The sequence below is a fragment of the Colias croceus genome, chromosome 3 (assembly GCF_905220415.1).
Source record: "Colias croceus chromosome 3, ilColCroc2.1".
NCBI classification, from domain to species: domain Eukaryota; kingdom Metazoa; phylum Arthropoda; class Insecta; order Lepidoptera; family Pieridae; genus Colias; species Colias croceus.
The window spans coordinates 10,659,956-10,679,725 of NC_059539.1; the positions used below are offsets into that span (position 1 = coordinate 10,659,956).

Sequence of the window (19,770 nt, forward strand, 5' to 3'; positions counted from 1 at the left end):
ATTCTATAAAAAGAGGCAAATAAAATGTAAATAGTGTACATTTCTTATAACAAGTTGTAAATATTCAATTAAAGAATTTCACATAAAAATGTGATTTGTTTTGAACTTAACTACTTATTTAAATACCCAGTATCGATAATAATGCGCTACTGTATAATATTATACATCGTAACTTATTTTAAATATTTTCTAGAAAATAATGTAACTGTATTATTGAAAATAAATAAAATTTATTAATTCAAATATTATATTACCAATCGAGGACGCGTTCTCAAAATGCGTATCGAAACGCGCCCAATACATTTTGAATGAGAACCGTAGATAGTTGAATTTTAATGGTTTTTTTTTAAATGAAACAGTTAAGTGCTTCTAAAATATTCAAAATTGTAAATGTAATTGTAATTATTTAAATATGTATTTTGGTATCTGTAATAAAGATCTAAGTATTTATTATTATTATTATTTTATTTATATGCGCGGTTGTATGTACCTATGTATGAATCCCAAATCTGTAAAAACACTGCTACGTCTCGTATCTATGTGTTATAAGTATTATAAAGCTGAAGAGTTTGTTTGTTTATTTGTTTGAACACGCATCTCAGATCCGATTTGAAAATTTTTTCCACTGTTAGGTAGTCCATTTATCGAGGAAGGCCAATAGACCAATAGAAGCGGATCGATGCGGTTAGTAAAAAGAACAGATTTTATTACTAGCAGGATATATAGATAGGATAGCTATATACTTATATAGTAATAAAAATTCGAACAAAATGTGGTAACAGCGCATAATCACGTGAAAAACGCTAAGAGTTTGAACATTTACTTATATTTATTTTTAAAATTTTCTTAAGTGTACAGAAAGTAAATATTTTTTGACTAGATGTTTTCCAAGTATTGTATATTTACATTCTATTAAATGTCCCATTACCTCTTAAACTGTTTGAATGAGAATGAACAGACAAAACCATAATATTATAGGGATGCAACTTAAATTTTTTTAATTACACATCTTTAGACTTATAGGTGTAAAACAAAGCCCATATTGACTAGGTCGTTACTTTTGATACAAAAAGGTACTGAATATGAATATGATGAAAATAAGTAACCCATCTAATATCTAATAGAATAATAATATTCATAAAAAATATTATTACTGTACAATAATTAATAGTAGGTAGTTCATAATTAAAAATATCTAAAAATAACTTCAAACCATTTAATAAATTCTTTCTTATCCTGACTTAAAACGGCACTGAGAGTGTTCCATGAAATTTTCCGGGCTAGTTGCATTTGCCTGATAATTTCATCCTCCCACGCTTTTATGAAATGAATAACATTCATCTATGCATATAGTAGTTGCAAACTTGCTTTTAAACAATTTGTATGTTAGTAAAAAGTTAAGATAATACAGATAGAATATAGATACCTATCTAGTTACACGTTATGTTAGAACAAAAGGGTTGCAAATCGACAACTATAATTAATAATATTTTTAGTTCTGAATGTGTGTTAAAATGCGTTTTATACTTTTTGAATCTTAACTTATCAATTATTCAAACAATGAAATTTATGTGAAATAATCACAATTCCTATGTAGAGTCCTTGGGTTAAGCTAACCTTTGTCGAGAAAAATCCAAAAACTATGAAATTTGACCATTCTTCGAATAATAATAATTAATATAATATGTCGAAGCACACATGGTATCGATCTGGACTTATGGTACTTTATTTGGAATGGTAAATCGAAGGCCTCTACAAAAATTTGTTTATTTCAGAAATTTCGTTATTTGAACACTATTTAGTTAAGACTTTTAAGTTTAAATTGACTGAACTTGTAATTCTATATTTAATATGAATAAAGAATTTTTCGTAAATTTTTTATTCATTCATTCAATATTATATCAATTCTACTATGTAGGTAGGTACTAATAATAGGTAAATGCGAAAGTTTGTGATGATGGATGGATGTTTATTACTCTTTCCGCAAATACTACTTACTGAACCGATTACAATGAAATTTGGTATGATGAAGACCCAGAATAAGACATAGGCTACCGTTTATCCCGGAAATCCCATAGGAACTGGAAAACGCGGGCGAAGAAACGCTAGAAAAGGACACTGTTATCAATAAATAAAAGGTTCTTTTTATACTAAGAACTTCTTTATTTAGTAACTACATAAACAGATAAGTACAAAATATATTATAATACAAAAAAAAATTATCTTACCAAATAAGTTAAACAAATCCTATTAGTTGCAGCTATTTACATTAATAAATTAATTATTACAATAAGCGAAAACAAATAAACATCATAACTAACATAGTTAACTTTTGTGACGAAACCTTTTTTTATAGTCATTGAGATAATATTACTACGTATGGAGGAGACACTACGAACAAAATCTGTGCGCCATTTTTTTGCTCAAAGTTTTAAAAATTATTATCTAGTTAGGTAGGTACCTACTTACCGATGAAAATTATTCCTTTGCACTTTTCCGTATTATTTGTGCAATATCGTAACACACACGAAGGCATATTTGATGCGTTTCACTTTAAAACAAATAAAAAATGAGCGTGCAGTTACGCCACATGGCGTATGTTGAGCGGAACATTAGTGATGTAGGCGGTGTCGTCTCCATATGTATATCTTAATGTTTATAGTATGGAAATATTTGTGAATAACCATTCCACTAATATCATAAAGAAATTGGAATAGCATCACTTTCTTACTCTTTCACGCGCATATATTATGTATTTATTAATTTTGATAAGCATCACAGCAATAATTTTCTGTAAGGAAAATTGAATAAATAAATACTTCAGGACAATTTTCACACACGGCACGATCTGATCCCATACTAAGCTTTCGCTTGTGTTATGGAAACCAGATGGCTGATATACATACATAATATATAATTTTAAATAAATACTTATATAGATAATTAACACAGACAGACACAGAGCAAACATCTATGTTCATCACACAAATATTTGCCCCGGGTGGGAATCGAACCCACGATCTCTGGCTTAGAAGGCAGGGCCACTACCAACCAAGCCCACTGGTCAGTCGATAAAATAGTTATTCATTCAGATCTTAAATTGGTCCTTCTGATTTCGGGAAAGGAAAGACGCTATAAATGTATGCAAATTGCTAACCTAAATCTTTATGATCTATTTATTTCCCTGATTACCGGCCTTGTGCGTCCGGATTTTAATGGACATTAACGAGTACAAATTTTTTTTAAAAGATCAACCACATATGACGCCACACCCTAGTTTTACTATAAAAACTAAAGTATGTATCAAATTGGTATTAGTCAAACGGACTGAATCATTTAAGTCACCATGGCATCTAAGGTAAGAGAGATAAGCAATTTTTTTTTAAAGCAAATATAGTTATCCTCTACATTTTTTCTTAAACTAGATATAAGTACCTATTTTATATTTTTAATGATTAATTATTTTCAAAGACCCTTGTATCTAGTTAGTATCTTTGTAGGTACTTTTTACAAACTCGTGCACTTTTTTATTCCTTAGTTCGTCGCCCTTCTCTGCGCCTTCGCCGTAGCCCACGGCTCAGTGGTGCCTGCTGACAACGAAGCGTCCAGCTTCGAATACGGCGTGGCTGACCCCAACACCGGTGACTACAAGAACCAAGTGGAGAGTCGCGTAAACGGCGTCGTCCGCGGCCAGTACTCCCTCATCGAGCCCGACGGCACCAAGCGCATCGTCGACTACACCGCTGACGATGTCAACGGCTTCAACGCTGTTGTACGCAAAGAGCCAGCAGTCGGTGGCGTCGTTGGTACCACTGCTTCAGCCGTGGTCGCCCCCGCCGTTGTCGAAGCCCGCTCTTATGCCGCTCCCTCCGTAGTAACGCCCGTGACGTACACCCGCTCCTACGCGGCTCCTTCCGTGGTCGCGCCCGTGACGTACGCCCGCTCCTACACTCCATCTACCGTCGTCGCGTCGCCCGTGTACGCCACCTCTGCTCCTCTGGTCGCTGCCCGCTCATACACCGCCCCCGCTGTATACAGCAGATCCTACTTGTCTCCCAGCGTGTACTCCCAGACTTACTCTCCCTACTACAACACCTACGGCACATTCCCAGTCAATTACAGCTACTAAATTCTATAAAAAGAGGCAAATAAAATGTAAATAGTGTACATTTCTTATAACAAGTTGTATATATTATATTCAATTACTTACAGTTGAATTTCACACAAAATGTGTTTTGTTTTGAACTTACTTATTTAGTAAAATACCTATGCGCTTCGTATTATTTTTACAAAAATAGTTTTGAATTTTTGATAGAAATAAATCTTAATTATTGTTCTAGAAAACTCTACGATATATTTCTTGCAATACTGAATAACTTGTTCAATTGTTGAGTTAATAATAATAAAAAAATATATAAAGAAATCGTTTATTGCATAAAAATATGTGTACCTACGGCATACAAAGATATTAAGATCAAAATTATAGAACATTCATGTTTTAACTAACAAAAAATTAAAAACTACATAGCATACAATTATTATTACTTAATTCACAAAATGAACGTAGAATGATTAGTTACAATAATTAATATGAGTCAGGAGTATTGTCACTCAAAATTAGTTTTATACATTGCAAGCTGTTCTCCGCGGTTTCACCCGCATTGCTCCACTCCTGTTGGTTTTAGCATGATGATATAATTATAAGAATTAATTATAGCCTATAAGCCTTCCTCGATAAATGGGCTATCAAACAACGAAAGAATTTTTCAAATCGGACCGAAAACCAAAGTTCCCGAGATCAGCGCGTTCAAACAAACAAACAAACTCTTTAGCTTTATAATATTAGTATAGATAGTATAGATAATATTATGATGTTATCAACCAATGCTCACGTGCGCATGTGCTGCGTGCTTTTGGCGCAGTTATTGGCTATTATAATGTTCATGTTACTGTTATTTCGACTTTGTAGTATTTATTTAAACACTGCAAAATACCCATCAATATCTCTATTTTATGGATATGAACAAAATAAGTTAAAAGAGTTTTTTTAAGTTCAGATTCTAGACATCGCCATATATATGGATATTCCATCTACCCGGAATAAGCGGTTCGATTCCACATTCTTCATTCGAACCACAAGAGACTGGAATGCACTTCCTGAATCTGTGTTCCCCAATGAGTACAATATGGAGGACCTCAAGTGAAGAGTGAACCAGTACCTACTAGGGATTTATGGAAGCGCGTACCATCTTAGACCACATCTTAGCATTCCATCAGGCGAAATTGTGTTCAAGCGCTTCCCTATCTGCAATAAAAAAAAATTATATTGAAAATAATCAAAATTTGATATTAATTAAATATGTACATTATGTACTTAGGGCACACAATAATTATGTGGGCTATTATGTAATTGGTCCCTATAAAAACAAATAGTGCATAATAAAAAGTCAAATTAAAGACATTACGGCAATTAAATTTTGTATAATTTAAATAAAACAGTTAATACATTTTATATGATGTTTTTATTTTCTTCTAAATTTAGCTAATCGCATTCGTTTTAGCAACAAACTTGTTTTTATTCTCTCTTGTTTTAATATCTCTTGCTTAATTTTAAAATTGATATCAAACATTTTTCTTGCTTCTTCTCTTTCCTCAGTACTAAATCTCATTTGCATTTCAATTTCTTTAATTTTTTTTCTTTGTAAATCTTGTTTCTCTTCTAGAATAATCTTATTGTTGACGACTTTTGCGTCCGTGTCATCTACATTAACATGTTCAAATTCCTCTGTTGATGTAGTGGCCATGTTGGTGTCCGTGTCATTTACATTGACATGTTCAAATCCCTCTGGCGATACCATGGCCATAATTCTGTTAAACAATGGGTCGCTACATTCAGGTTTTGCAGGTCCATCCTCTAAAATATTAATAAAAATATTTACTACTACAACTTACGGCGGGACTTGCACAAATTGTAAGATTTGTTCCAGTATAAGTATAATTAATTAATCTCACTTTCTATACATTGTTCTTTTTGTTAGTAAATAAGCATATTAAATGAAGTTGTTTACCTGTTTGTGTCATACTCAGCCGGATAGTCCTTTTGGTGAATTTTTTCAAGACCTCCCACTGAGATTTCAAATTTTCAGCTGTTCGATGGACTAAATTGGTTTGCGAATTATATTCTTCCGAAATTTTAACCCACCCTGCGTTTTTTTGTTTCATTGAAGCGGTATCGGTGCGTTTACTTTCAACTATGTCATAATGATCATTTACCAGCTCCACTAGCAACATCTTTTCTGATAAATGCCAGTTCGGACAACGTTTTCTTTCCGACATTGTACCTATTATAATATTTACAACTCAAATTAATATTACTACTGTAAACAAATCACCAAAGTCCACAACACAAATCACAGATAACTATATATTAGAACACAAATCGATGAAAACCTCGGATGAAAACAATCTCTCAGTTATACATCCTTCCTCTATGAAAACAATGAAAACATCTTGACAGTTGACGTTGAAACGTTAGAACCACAGAATATTATATAAACTCAGGGTTAGAACTTGGTTAGAACTGGTTAGAACCTATATTACTTGCTCTGTGGTTAGAACTGACGTTTATTTCGACTACGGAATAAGTAAAAACCTTGGTAAAAACTAAAAAGTTCGCTCATGCTTCGTGTAGTTTGAAGGCAGTAATAATACATTTATTTTGTTTGTATAATATTCTCATCTTATTCTCATGCATCGTTCACTCGTAGTATGGTAGTAAGTCTGTGGTTCACTCCATGGAAATACCTATACCAAGACCTATACCCTTGCCTATACCTATTTTAGATCACTAAGATTTCGGTTCACTCCAAGGTTCACTCCAATACCTACTACGTCAATTTCTGTTAGGTACTTCTTGGTTACTGTCACAGTTTAACCAAAACGTTTATACGTTTATACCACAGGTTTATACCTTGGTTTAGACGATAGTCCAAGGAATAACTAAATTGGAGTTAGTTTATGCGACGTATAACATGGTAAAATGTAGAATAAAGTAATCTAAGAGTAAATGAAGCAAATAATTTTCTTCCTCTAGGCTCTAGGGTATAATATTTCATTTTGAAGCATTGATGTAATTTTATAATACTAGGTACTACTAACCTAAGCTACTAACATATTATGTAGTTTCTAAGATTAACACAAGATTAATGTATACTAACACAAATATGGATGAATATCTGGAAATAAAAAACTATTACTACCTAGGTATATTATGTATTAATAATCTAAAACATAAATCGGTCTACAATTAATGAATCTTATCTTGAAAATGGATTTCTCAAAAAATAAAAATCGCTCGCACTTAATAATAATAATTATGGTTTGTTAACATTTTTCAATCCACGATTTCTGGGGATAAGTAAGGCAAGTTTACTGGGTACAGGTGTCTGGTACCAACATAATATTTTGAACTTATACCAAATGTGTAAGTTGTAACTGCCGAATTAGAGTAATCACTTACGAATATTCACGAAGATAAACGCTTCCTTGTTTTATAATTATTGGTGTGCTTAATAGATGTACTCCTTATAATATGGTAAGCCTTAAAATTTATATTTTCACATAATATTTGCTTGTCTATTTATTTCATGCTTTACTATATATATATATAACAACTCCTGGTTTCCAGTAAAAGACATTATATAATTTATATAACCATAAAAAGAAAATTAAATCATATAAGTTATGGAAATTAAATGTTATACCTATTTATACTGAATTTTTAATAATGGTAATTTATTTTGCGTTAAAATCACAATTTGGTGGGCTCCAAGTGGGCTCCCATTTATTTGAATTGAACGTTCCATGGATAAAGAATCATCTTTTCTTAAAGTTATTATTGTTTAAGGATCTCTGGTTAAAGAAGCAAAGTTTTTAAACTTCTATTATATCGATAGGTACCATTATGTTTTCGAATAAATTACAATTTGAACGCCTTACGGAAAATGACGAGCAAAAACGTGTAAGGTGGAATACAACAGATGGAACATCTATAAGTACATAATATAATAAATCTGTAGAAGGGTCAATTCTGTACATTGAAAATATTGAAAAAATAAATACCAGGGGGTGTTACTGGATCGATACCAAACCCAAATATGTGATTAAAAAATTTTTTGTCTGTCTGTCTGTCTGTCTATCTGTCTGTCTGTCATCCTGGGCGTAAAATAGGATACTTTTTATCCTGGAAAAATAGGTAGAAAAAAAATAATTTTAATTTTTCAGTTTTTTCCATAGACGATGTTCTGTAGAACCGCGAACACACGTTGCGTATTATTATAGGCCTAGCCGTATTTGGGTCCAATAGATATTTATAAGACATCATTGTTAGAGTTACTCAAAATGGAGAAATAAACCATCCACGCGAAGACCGACGTCCGCGCGGTAGTAGCTAGAAGAAAATAAAACTACAGATTATATATTAATATTTTAGCCATTGAGATATACATAATATGGAGACGACACCGCCTACATCACTTATGTTCCGCTCACCATAAGCCATATGGCTTAACTGCACGCTCATTTTTTAATTGTTTTAAAGTGAAACGCATCAATTAAAATATCTGTATTTAAGTCCGATTACGCATATCATAGTAAGTACAAATATTTTGGATATACGTGTGTCTTAACATATCTGAATGTACAATACTGAATATAAAATATATGAGAGAAACTTTGGTAGGTTTGTAGATTAGATAGGAAAGACTGCATAAAAGTAATAATTGTGTGTGAGAGACATGTATATCCACCAAGTATTTAACACAAAGCTCTGTAGTTGATACATATATCCGGCAAGTCTCCATCAGAAACTACCTTTACCAGTTGCCGTCTATTTGTATCAGTTTTGCCCGTCTTGGGAAGCAAACATAACAGTTAACCTACTACAATTATTATTGGACAAACAAAGAGAATGTTAACAGACGAAAAAATTCGCTAGAACATTAAATTAATTTACCAAGCCACGCTGTCTTCAAACAGTAGTAAATTCGTATGAGCCTAGAAATTTGAAAAAAATAAAAAGGAATAGGGATTCAGCAATTTTAGACAAGTCGGATTATAGTGGGCAACAGATAGGCCAGGGGCCGGTATAAAGCGGGTCTACTGTAATTAAATACTTACATAATTTACTTAAGGCACAGAATTACTAATCATTCTAATACCTAGGGTGGCTAAGGGTATGTAATCAGTCATTATAAAAACAAACAATGCATAATAAAAAGTCAAATTACATTGCAGGCGGAAGCTTGTAACTAATACTTTGTAGTCATTCATTTGTGTAGTTACTACTACTACAGCACCTCAGCAGAACAGTCTAGACAAGTTTTAATCAATAGTAACTTAAGATATCTAATATAATTAATTTTGTTTTTAAATAAAACAGTAAATACATTTTATATGATGAATTTATTTTCTTCTAAATTTAGCTAGTCGCATTTGTTTTAGCAACAAACTTGTTTTAATTCTCTCTTGTTTCAATATCTCTTGCTTAATTTTAAAATTTATATCAAACATTTTTCTTGCTTCTTCTCTTTCCTCAGCACTATATCTCATTTGCATTTCAGTTGCTTCAATTTTTTTTCTTTGTAAATCTTCTTGTGTCTCTTCTAGAACAATATTATTGTTGACAACTTTGGTGTCCTTGTCTTCTACATTGGCATGTTCAAATCCCTCTGTTGATGTCTTGGCCATGTTGGTGTCCGTGTCATCTATATTGACATGTTCAAATTCCTCTGGCGATATTATGGCCATAATTCTGTTAAACAATGGGTCGCTACTTTCAGGTTTTGCAGGTCCATCCTCTAAAATATAAAAAATATTTACTATTACAACTTACTGCGGGACTTGCACAAATTGTAAGATTTGTTCCAGTATAAGTATAATTAATCAATCTCACCTTCTAAACATTGTTCTTTTTGCTAGTATATAAGCATATTAAATGAAGTTGTTTACCTGGATGTGTCTTGCTCAGCCGGAGAGTCTTTTTGGTGGAATTTTTCAAGCACTCCCACTGAGATTTCAAACTTTCTGCTGTTCGATGGACTAAATTGGTTTGCGAATTATATTCTTCCGATATTTTAACCCACTCTTCGTTTTTTTGTCTATTTGATGCGCTATCGGTGCGTTTATTTTTGATTATGTCATAATGATCATTTACCAGCTCCACTAGCAACATCTTTTCTGACATATACCAGTTCGGACTACGTTTTCTTTCCGACATTGTAATAAAAAACTCAAATATACTTAGGTAATCACTCAAACAAACACAAATCGATCAAAACAATGAAAAGTGATGACATAATTTTAAATTTTAATCACATTGATCACAATAGATTTACGAAGATCTGACAGCAGCTAATGTCACTTCATTAATCACTTTGTAAAATAATGTTGCCATATTTAAAGTAATAGTGGTGAATTCAGTTCTTATTCATGCAGATCTTTATTCCAAAGAATAACTTATCTGGAGTTAGTTTATCCGCCGTGTAACATGGTGAAATGTAAATAAAGTATTATAGGGGCGGCCTCTTTTTTAGAGTATAAGTATTCTTTGGGGGCGGCCGTGCACGGACCGCTTCAAGCAGTTAGTTAAGACCACTGGCTTGAAGACCGCGCGGTGAACTATAGACATTCATTCACGGTTCACCGCCGTACACACTTATTGTGCATAAAGTATCGCGTTTCATTAAAGAAACGAATCTTCAATGGCGGCCAAAGCTGACACTGACATAATATGGTAGGGTCAGCAAAAAAGAAAATAAAAATAACGTAAAATTATTTTATTAATTATAACAATTTGTTTGTTGACAAACTGTTTTGTTATGATAATTGTGTATTTATATGAATTATCATATTTCTTCCGTGTACAGAATGCAACAAAATCCCCATAATAATTCTCGTAATGAGCTCATAAAACTGAACAACTTTTCCCAAAGAACATATTATTATGTCAAATTCCAATAAAATATTGAATGAATGAATGAATGAATGAATGAAAATACTTTATTTGCACCAACACAAGGAGACAATACGAAAAAACACATGCAAACAAACACGTACAAAAAGGCGGCCTTATCGCTAAAGCTTCGATCGCGATCTCTTCCAGGCAACCTTTAGTCGAGGATCATGAGAATTACGTTTTATGATGAGGTTGATGGTGCAGAACACAAAAATCATTAAATAAATAAGTATAAGACTACATTTAATATACATATACATACATACGGATATTATAAAGATAAATAGTAAATATTTAGCTGCTTTTTAAACTCATTTAATATTATTTACAATCGTAAATACAAAATTGTCATTGTAAATTTATGATAAAAATCAAATACATTTAAGTGATTTTACTTTACCCTATTTTTTTTGCATACCGTACGGCCCTGTGTAAGCGAGAGGGAATGATAAGCGCCGCCATTTAAGATTCGCTTCTTTAATGAAACGCGTTATACGTACACATGACTGCTCGAGCCGTCGCGACCGCTTCAAGCCACATTCCAATTATTTATAATATTAATAAACATAGTTTAAAAAAGCAAACACTCTTTTTACTAAAATAAAATCATTAAATTTTGTATTGTCCTCCTTGATAATTCATAAGTTTGAATGAAATCTGACCGTTTAAAAATTCAAAAAGGATCCTTACTTGATCCTTACCTCCTTATTGCCATTTTTGTTATCAACTCCACAGCTTGAATGAATTAAATTTCTTTCCCACAGGTCCTCAATCCTCATTCATTATAATATTATATGAATGCGAATCAATAATGTTTCGGTCACTAGACGATCTTGAAATTATTATTGGAATTTGAACAGGAACTGAAATGTGAAATGTAGTAGGTACACAGCTGTAGTACCTTTCAAGTTCTTCATAATTTAATCTAGATCAAACAACAAGCGGCCAAACTAATATTAAAATTATTATTAATCCTAATCGTAAACAAAATTGCTGTATCCACATCCATGCAAAAATTACAGAACAGATTTGGCTCATAATTAACTGTTAATATTAATAATAATTATTGTACTTACAGATCTCTTCCTCTAGGCTCCAGGGTATAATATTCAATTTTTGAAGCATTAATTTATAAAGGAAGAAGCATTTAATCTAAAACATAAATCAGTCTACAATAAAAGAATCTTATCTCCAAAATGGATTTCTCAAAAAATAAATATCGCTCGCACTTAATAATTATGGTTTGTTAACATTTTTCAACCCACGCTTTCTGGGGATAAGTTAGGCAAGTTTAGTGGTACCAACATTTGAACTTATACCAAATATGTAACTGCCAAATTAGAGTAATCACTCACGAAGATAAACGCTTCCTTGTTTTATAATTATTGGTGTGCTAAATAGATGTAGGTACTCCTTATATGGAAAGCCTTAAAATTTATATTTTCACATATTTGCTTGTCTATTTATTTCATGCTTTACTAAATATAACAACTCCTGGTTTCCAGTAACAGACATAATATAATTTAGATAACCACGGAAAGAAAATTAATTCATATATAACTAATGGTAATTAAATAACATATTTATACTGAATTTTAAATAATGGTAATATACGTTGTGTATAAATAGTACCTATAATATATTTGGTGGGCTCCCGGCTCCCATTAATTTAAATTGCACGTTCCGTGGATAAAGAATCATCTTTTCATAATGTTATTATTTTTTAAGGATCTCTGGTTAAAGAAGAAAAGTATTCATACTTCTATTTTATCCATACTTAGGTACCAAATGTTTTCGACTAAACTACAAATTTTGAACGCCTTACGAAAAATGACGAGCAAAAACGTGTAAGGTGGAATACAGCACAAGGAACATAGAAAATAAAACTACAGATTATATATTTTAGCAACATTTTTATTAAGAATTCCACAATGGAACAAATTTTTCCATATAATATCTATGCCTATTCAGATTTTAGGTACAAGTAGTGGATTACAACGGCATTTTATTAATACATTAAGTGCATATTATGGACTATTAAAATACCTGTATTTAAGTCCGATTACGCATATCATAGTACAAATATTTTGGATATACGTGTGTCTGAACATATCTGAATGTACAATACTGAATATAAAATATATGAGAGAGACTTTGGTATAATTGTAGATAAGATAGGAAAGACTTCATAAAAGTAATAATTGTGTGTGAGAGACACGTATATCCACCAAGTATTTAACACAAAGCTCTGTAGTTGATACATATATCCGGCAAGTTTCCATCAGAAACTACCTTTACCAGTTGCCGTCTATTTGTATCAGTTTTGCCCGTCTTGGGAAGCAAACATAACAGTTAACCTACTACAATTATTATTGGACTAACAAAAAGAATGTTACCACACTAAAAAATTCGCTAGAACATTAAATTAATGTTATATTAAATTAATTTACTAAGCCGCGCGTCTTCAAACGGGAATAAATTCGTATGAGCCTAGAAATTTGAATTTCACCGGCAAGTCGTGAAGAGCACGCAACCGGTACTTAGCGTCGCATGGTCATACCGAATGCCAAATATTAAGTACACATGTAAAAGATTATGTACATCAACCCGCCGAACGCCCGCCACTATCTCTATATCATATAGTACAAAAATGAAGTTCAACTAATAAAATACCTATGTATAATCACATGTAGTGCTATTCTTACTGTTAAGGGTTTCATATAAAAAAGTCGCTTAAAAAAATCACAGACAATCACTTCTCCTTTACACACGATACCGACCGATTATTCCTTCTAAGCATTACGTACAAAACCTTACTTAGTTTTACAACCATGATGGTTTACATACAATCTTACTCTATCCCCTAAGCCAGTTCTATTTTGTATACCCTTGCTCCTCCAAATCGCACCAAAGAAAAGTAAAAATCAATTTCAGCGAAGGTTCCTCAAAACGAAAGCTAATATTGTCAACGAAACCCGATTGCAATATTCATATCGTATACAAGAATTATTAAAACAGCATGGAACCTTCGAAATCAAGAAACGTGTGTATAAATCATCCATTCACACCACCGCTGCGGGCTGCCGTACATTTTTAACGAAATAATCAATTTGTACTCATCTCAATAAATCTACGTTAAATAATTTTGCGGATGCTCCAAAAAATAGAATTTTGGCAACATTTACATAAAATCCAATAATTTTTAATTACTTTGTACTGACCGTAACTTTTAAGACTTGAATTTGTACTTTAGTTTTTGAAGAATAACCGTGCTCGATTTTAATTTAATTTAATTTTTTTTTTGACAACACATTTTTTTATTTTTTTTTGTGGAGTTTTTTACTCACACTTAACACCAAGACATGAAATGACACCGAAACACCGTGGAACTTAACGTAATGTAAAATTTAAATGTATAATTAATGAAATATTATGTTTTATATACATTAATGACTACAATCAATGCCTGAAATGTATTCCCAAAACATTAATAGTGTAATAACATATAAAAATATTGGGTATCTTAAAAAAATCTATAATATTTTGAAAAAACCAAAAATATTGAAATAAAATACTTTTTAAAAAATATATTAAAATTTTGTCACGTAGAACTATAATTTTATTTAAATGCCATTATCGGTTCAAAATTAGTTATCTGTTCTGTTTATAAATTTTCCATTTAGTTTATAGTTTATTTAGATTCATCTGAAACCACGCGACAAAATTTGTATTGAGTTCCCAATTCTTGACATAGGTACATGCCGGATCAATGATACGATGATTTTATAATCGAAGATCTAAGTGAGCATATAAATCACTTCACATGATAATCTAATAAATGTTAGTTGTAAGATAATGTCAAATATTCATCGTCAAATTCGTTACAATAATCCGCGAGACGATACCGCGGCTAAAACTAGTGCAATCTTAAATTAATATAAAACACCAAAATCATTTCTAAATATCTGTCCAACGTGTGACTGTCAATTCCTTAATTTACTTAAAATTACAATAAACTTTAAACACGATGGACGGGTGTAACTTGTGGAGTAAAATAAAAAGGGAATAAAAGGGAGAAAAAAAAACAAAAACAAAAAATAATAAATTTTGTTACATTTTTTTTAATTCGCAGAAACCTAACAAACAATAATTTTTCTCAATTCTCATTTCCTTAAAACATAGTAACATCTATGCAACACAAGAAATAACTGGGGAAAAAATAAATAAAAATTACGAAAAAAAAAATAGGTTTTATACTCCGTAGAGTGAAGTAGGTACGATTAGATTACGCTGTCGTCTCAGGGCCGATCTCTGTAACGTATTGCGTCGAAATGAGGTAGAACATCGATGAGATTATAATAACTAGCCTAATTAACACTTAAACTAATTAAAAACTATCAACTCAGCGTTTTGACAGTATCCGCAAGGTATTCCGGGGCACACGCTGAGTTGAAAGCACTGACTACCTTTCAGAGATTCAATTTGCGATCTACATCAATTATCCTCAAACCGAACGCCCAAGACCCCTACCTTACATATACATTTTGTTTCTGACACGTTCAGTCCTACGCTATCCAACTATCTATCAATGACACATAAATTCTGTTATCTCTAAACTTTATTTAGTAACATTAATACTTCTGTGACGGGAGCATTTCACTTTGAATCCTGAGGTAGCAATTTGTACTTTTCATAAATTTCCCATTACGCTTAACCTAAGTATTTCATCATATAAAAATCTATTTATAAGCTTAAAATTATTTTAATCCTCGAGGTAGATAAACTTATAGACTAATTTGGATTGTACTGTGATACATATTCGTTCAGCTAATGTTGTATTGTAGATTTGTAGTAATACAAATCTTTGAATGCATATCGCAGGACAACCCATGTGACGGCAGAGGGTCACCATACCCGTAACAATCTTTGGCTTTACCATCACGACATATCGCGATTTATATACAATTAAAATAAACTTAAAACTATACCATAATAACCCAAAATGGAGACAAAGTTTAAGCAAAATAAATGCAGCTTTGAGCCAGCGAGTTTTATCTATTGCACAGGAATGACAGAGGTAGATGTTATAAAGTTATTTCTTTTAAAATTTAACTGAACATAGAGGAATATTTATTGAAAATTATATATTATAACTACAATCAATTGTACAAAGGTGTTCTATAAATTGATTCTTATGCGTTTCACATTAGAGTCAAAATTGCATTAAAATCAATTACTAGTGTGTATTATAAATTATAATGATACAATGAAGTTTTTGTAACAATTTTCAATAAATACTAACCCTCAAAGCAATTCTTTTCAACTGTACGACTACCTTCTTGCTCAAACTTCAAAACCAAACATTAGCCAATATTCAACAAAACCTCAATACGAATTTACTTATAACTCATTTTCTATATTATCTCGCACTTGTATTAGAGATCGGCCTGAGGGAGGGGAGGATGCAAACATCGACTTATTTAAACCTTATCACATCAATTATATTACATCTAGCGCAGACATACGTCCACTTACATTAGACATAACAACGAGAAAACTTAATTTAATGTGATTTCAACTATCCAAACATTAGTAGTATACCGAACTTTGTACACAACAACAAAGGATGAAACTTCACAAAATGGTAAACAATAAAAAATTGACGTAATTGATATTTTGATCTTTTGTACTTGCGCAAACCAGCGAATCCACATGTAAATCTATCGCTATCAAATTAAGAACAAAAATAAAAAGAAAAGTGATGCATTAATGCAATTCTCCTTTACATATCACAAAACATTAAATGTCAAAAGAAATCACATCTATGAATTTTAAATTCATAAGAAACAAAAGAAAAAAAACAGAATAATTACTCCTTCTACATAATATTTTTCAAATATAATAAAGGAAATTTAACAATTTAAGATTGATAGAAAACATGTCTTAACAATAGTACGCCTAACGTAAATGCCAAAAAAATATTAAAATGTATTTATTACAATAATTATCCAAAGATAAAAATAAAAGGTCAAGTTAATTCCCAATTTAGCCCAACTAGACAAGAACATTTATAAGAAAAAATGTTACAACTATTAAAAACCTAAAGTATACTTTAGGCCTTTTATATGGACCAGTGAATCTGAGGTGTGAACCATCTTGAAATATGTACACAAGTACCGAGAATTTCTATCGAAAAATCGGCGAGCTGGCCCATATAAATGGCCTATGGTTAAGACCGTTGTATACAAAGACATATGGCAAATCAAATAGTCTTGACGTTGAAGACTATCGTTTTTAAAGTGCGTTGATTCATGTCTAGTTCATTTCTCAATCCAAACCAGAACCACGCAAAATCAAACCTTCCTTCAGTAGGTACACATCCGTGCGATAATTTTTATTTTTATTCATTTTGTTTTATTTCAAAATTTGTCCGTTCCAATATCTACCCCAACATAACGTTCTGCTAACGTTTTCATATCCAAGTAAAAGATACTGCGACCTCCCATTGTACTCAAGGAATTTAGGCCACACTCGACACTTCTCCGCAATTTCAATCTACCCGTAGCCTTTGCCGTTTCCTTTCAATAAACTATTTGACCAAGGAACAATTATTCACTGAGATAAAAATACAGATAAAATAGTAAGACTATAAAATACAAGATCAATTAAAAATATTGAAGTATAAATCTTTAAAGACCTCTAATTTGTAAAATAGCTTCTTTATGTTGTACAGGAAATAACAAAAAGGTACAAGAATGTTAATTTATCTTTGATTGTAGAGAACTATTCGAAAATATTTTCTTCTTAATATTTAAAGGACATTTATATAAGAATTTCTTATCTATACTGACACTAACAGGACTGAGTTAAGTGTTAATAGATGCTAAATACATTAAGGAAATCGAGGTAAACATTCAGATTCCAACTACACGACAACGGAACATATAATAAAATCACTGAGCCTTCATAAAGCGTTCTTCATAAAAAATATTTATTGTAACCTAAAATATAAATATAATAAATATGAATGCAACTCATTCCTAAATATCAGGAACAACACACAGTTGCTACATTCACACGTAACAAAGAAAAAATATAAAATAAATAAATGTGAACTTAAAATTTGAGGATATTTGGCACTGTCCCATTTGCTTGATAATGCAGATACTAAGGTGTAGGAAGCCGGCGTCGCCCTCTCAATTATAATACATTAGCGACACCGGCCACCATATATTAAATATTTCAATCTCAACTGGTTGCACTTGAAATGACTAGCTATATAAAAATTAAGTGGCCTTCTAAATGCACTACGAAAACATTTAACGGAATGATAAAATCGACACCATCGCGTTAAAACATATAATATTTGGTCTCAATAGTAACACCCGAACAGGCGAGTTGGGAACGAACAAAATATAGGTATTACATTCACGCCTCCTAACTTACATGCAAACAAATTAACACGTCTTTACCTAACTACTTATGTCCCTAGGGCGAATTGTACTTTGTACAAACTAAAACCATGCACTGTACCGCACAAATCTGATTTCCCGCATTCTGACATCGCTTCGGATTACTTGACAGTGTGGCAAAAACTAAATTATCATAGAGCCTGTTCTATTGTATCACAGATGCGTTAAAATTATAAAACTTAACCCGGTTTTGCAGTCTATTGTTATGAATTATAGAATAAGAAAAATAATATAAAATAGAGATATAATTTGCCACAGTAACACGTCGACCGAGGTCACGGCGATATACATTCTCCTATTATTTACATACTAAGCCTATGACCGTCAGTCTCGACATCGATTCTAAGATTCCCTAGCTCAGTTTAATATAAAATAAGCTATATCATAACGACCGAGAGCTCAAAATAAACGTCTATAAAGGTAACTTCAATTCACAGTCAAATTAAGGTACGTAGCGTAGGGATGAAATAGGTACAAAATGTTCAAAACACGGTACCATAAAAAGGTGAACACTGAGCGACCACACAGTTACACGTGGAGATTAAATTAAGTAAATATTATCGCACATATTCAAAACATCTTAAAAAATTCTTAAGATCAATTTTGAGGTAGATTACTGTTACATAAATATGCATTAAACGAGGTATATTTATTGTACGCGTGTTAGGGACGCGGTCGGACGCCCTGAAGTGGGGTCGTTCGGACCGGTCGGAAAGAATAGAGGTAGATCGGTTGATAGTTTGGAATAACTCAAAGGGTTTACTGCGTGTGATTGGGTAGAGGGCCTTGAGGGAGGTGGGGGGTGACCTGGTGGCGATGTTCCCGGGCAATGTGGCGGCGCACGGTGTTGTTGCGGGTGAAGGTGCGCGAGCAGTGCGGGCAGGGCACGCGGATGCCCTGGTGCCGCTGGCGGATGTGCGCGCGCAGGTTCGTCTCGTAGCCGTACAGTCTCTCGCAGTATGGACACTTTAGTTTCTTTCCTGGAATTGCATATGAATGTCGTGTAGTGGAATAGGTTAAAGATAAATAATGTGAAGTTTTAGTTTGAATATTCTTCGCGTCTTGCCAAGAATTGAAGAATTGATTATGATCATTAAAACTCGTAATCCCAATACCTACTGTTTATATTTTTCTATAACAAACAAGTTAAAAAAAATTAAAACCAATTGAAAATGTATAGTTACTTTAACTCATCATATCAAAAGAATCACATTACCAAGACACAACCAAGATGAGATTATGTTAACTTGTGGACCAAGAAGTGGACAATGAGTAATGTCACTG

The 19,770-nt window shown here is 32.2% G+C and overlaps 3 protein-coding genes across 6 annotated transcripts in view; 1 reads left to right on the plus strand and 2 right to left on the minus strand.

The window, feature by feature from the left end:
* Window positions 1-3,346: 3,346 nt before the first annotated feature.
* LOC123706027 (larval/pupal rigid cuticle protein 66-like) lies at window positions 3,347-4,267 on the plus strand. The gene is made up of 2 exons (XM_045655151.1): window positions 3,347-3,358; window positions 3,539-4,267. The coding sequence occupies exons 1-2, from the start codon at window positions 3,347-3,349 to the stop codon at window positions 4,127-4,129; spliced, it is 603 nt and encodes a 200-aa protein (XP_045511107.1). The 3' UTR covers window positions 4,130-4,267.
* Window positions 4,268-4,415: 148 nt separating this feature from the next.
* Window positions 4,416-10,430, minus strand: LOC123705837 (myb/SANT-like DNA-binding domain-containing protein 3). Of its 2 annotated transcripts, XM_045654880.1 has the most exons (4): window positions 10,214-10,430; window positions 6,069-6,273; window positions 5,507-5,914; window positions 4,416-5,305 (listed from the first exon to the last, which is right to left on the minus strand). In XM_045654880.1, the coding sequence occupies exons 1-3, from the start codon at window positions 10,274-10,276 to the stop codon at window positions 5,523-5,525; spliced, it is 660 nt and encodes a 219-aa protein (XP_045510836.1). In that variant the 5' UTR covers window positions 10,277-10,430; the 3' UTR covers window positions 4,416-5,305; window positions 5,507-5,522. The 2 variants fall into 2 exon arrangements, with proteins under 2 accessions (XP_045510836.1, XP_045510835.1); XM_045654879.1 differs by lacking the exons at window positions 4,416-5,305; window positions 5,507-5,914; window positions 6,069-6,273 and adding an exon at window positions 9,444-9,857 and having other exon boundaries at window positions 10,009-10,422.
* Window positions 10,431-15,115: 4,685 nt separating this feature from the next.
* The window catches only part of LOC123705950 (zinc finger protein chinmo-like), a 61,049-nt gene continuing 56,394 nt past the window's right edge, over window positions 15,116-19,770 (minus strand). For all 3 annotated transcript variants that reach the window (XM_045655070.1, XM_045655071.1, XM_045655069.1), the window contains exon 7: window positions 15,116-19,466. In XM_045655070.1, the coding sequence (XP_045511026.1) occupies window positions 19,246-19,466 (221 nt within the window). In that variant the 3' untranslated portion in view covers window positions 15,116-19,245. The remainder of the gene's footprint in view (window positions 19,467-19,770) is intronic.

What these genes read in the sequence shown, in the direction of transcription:
- LOC123705837 (XM_045654879.1), bottom strand. Translation starts at nt 10,276, where the DNA reads ATGTCGGAAAGAAAACGTAGTCCGAACTGGTATATGTCAGAAAAGATG. An exon ending in GCTGAGCAAGACACATCCAG is followed by an intron (nt 9,858 to 10,008) that starts GTAAACAACTTC and finishes TTTATATTTTAG; the next exon opens with AGGATGGACCTGCAAAACCT.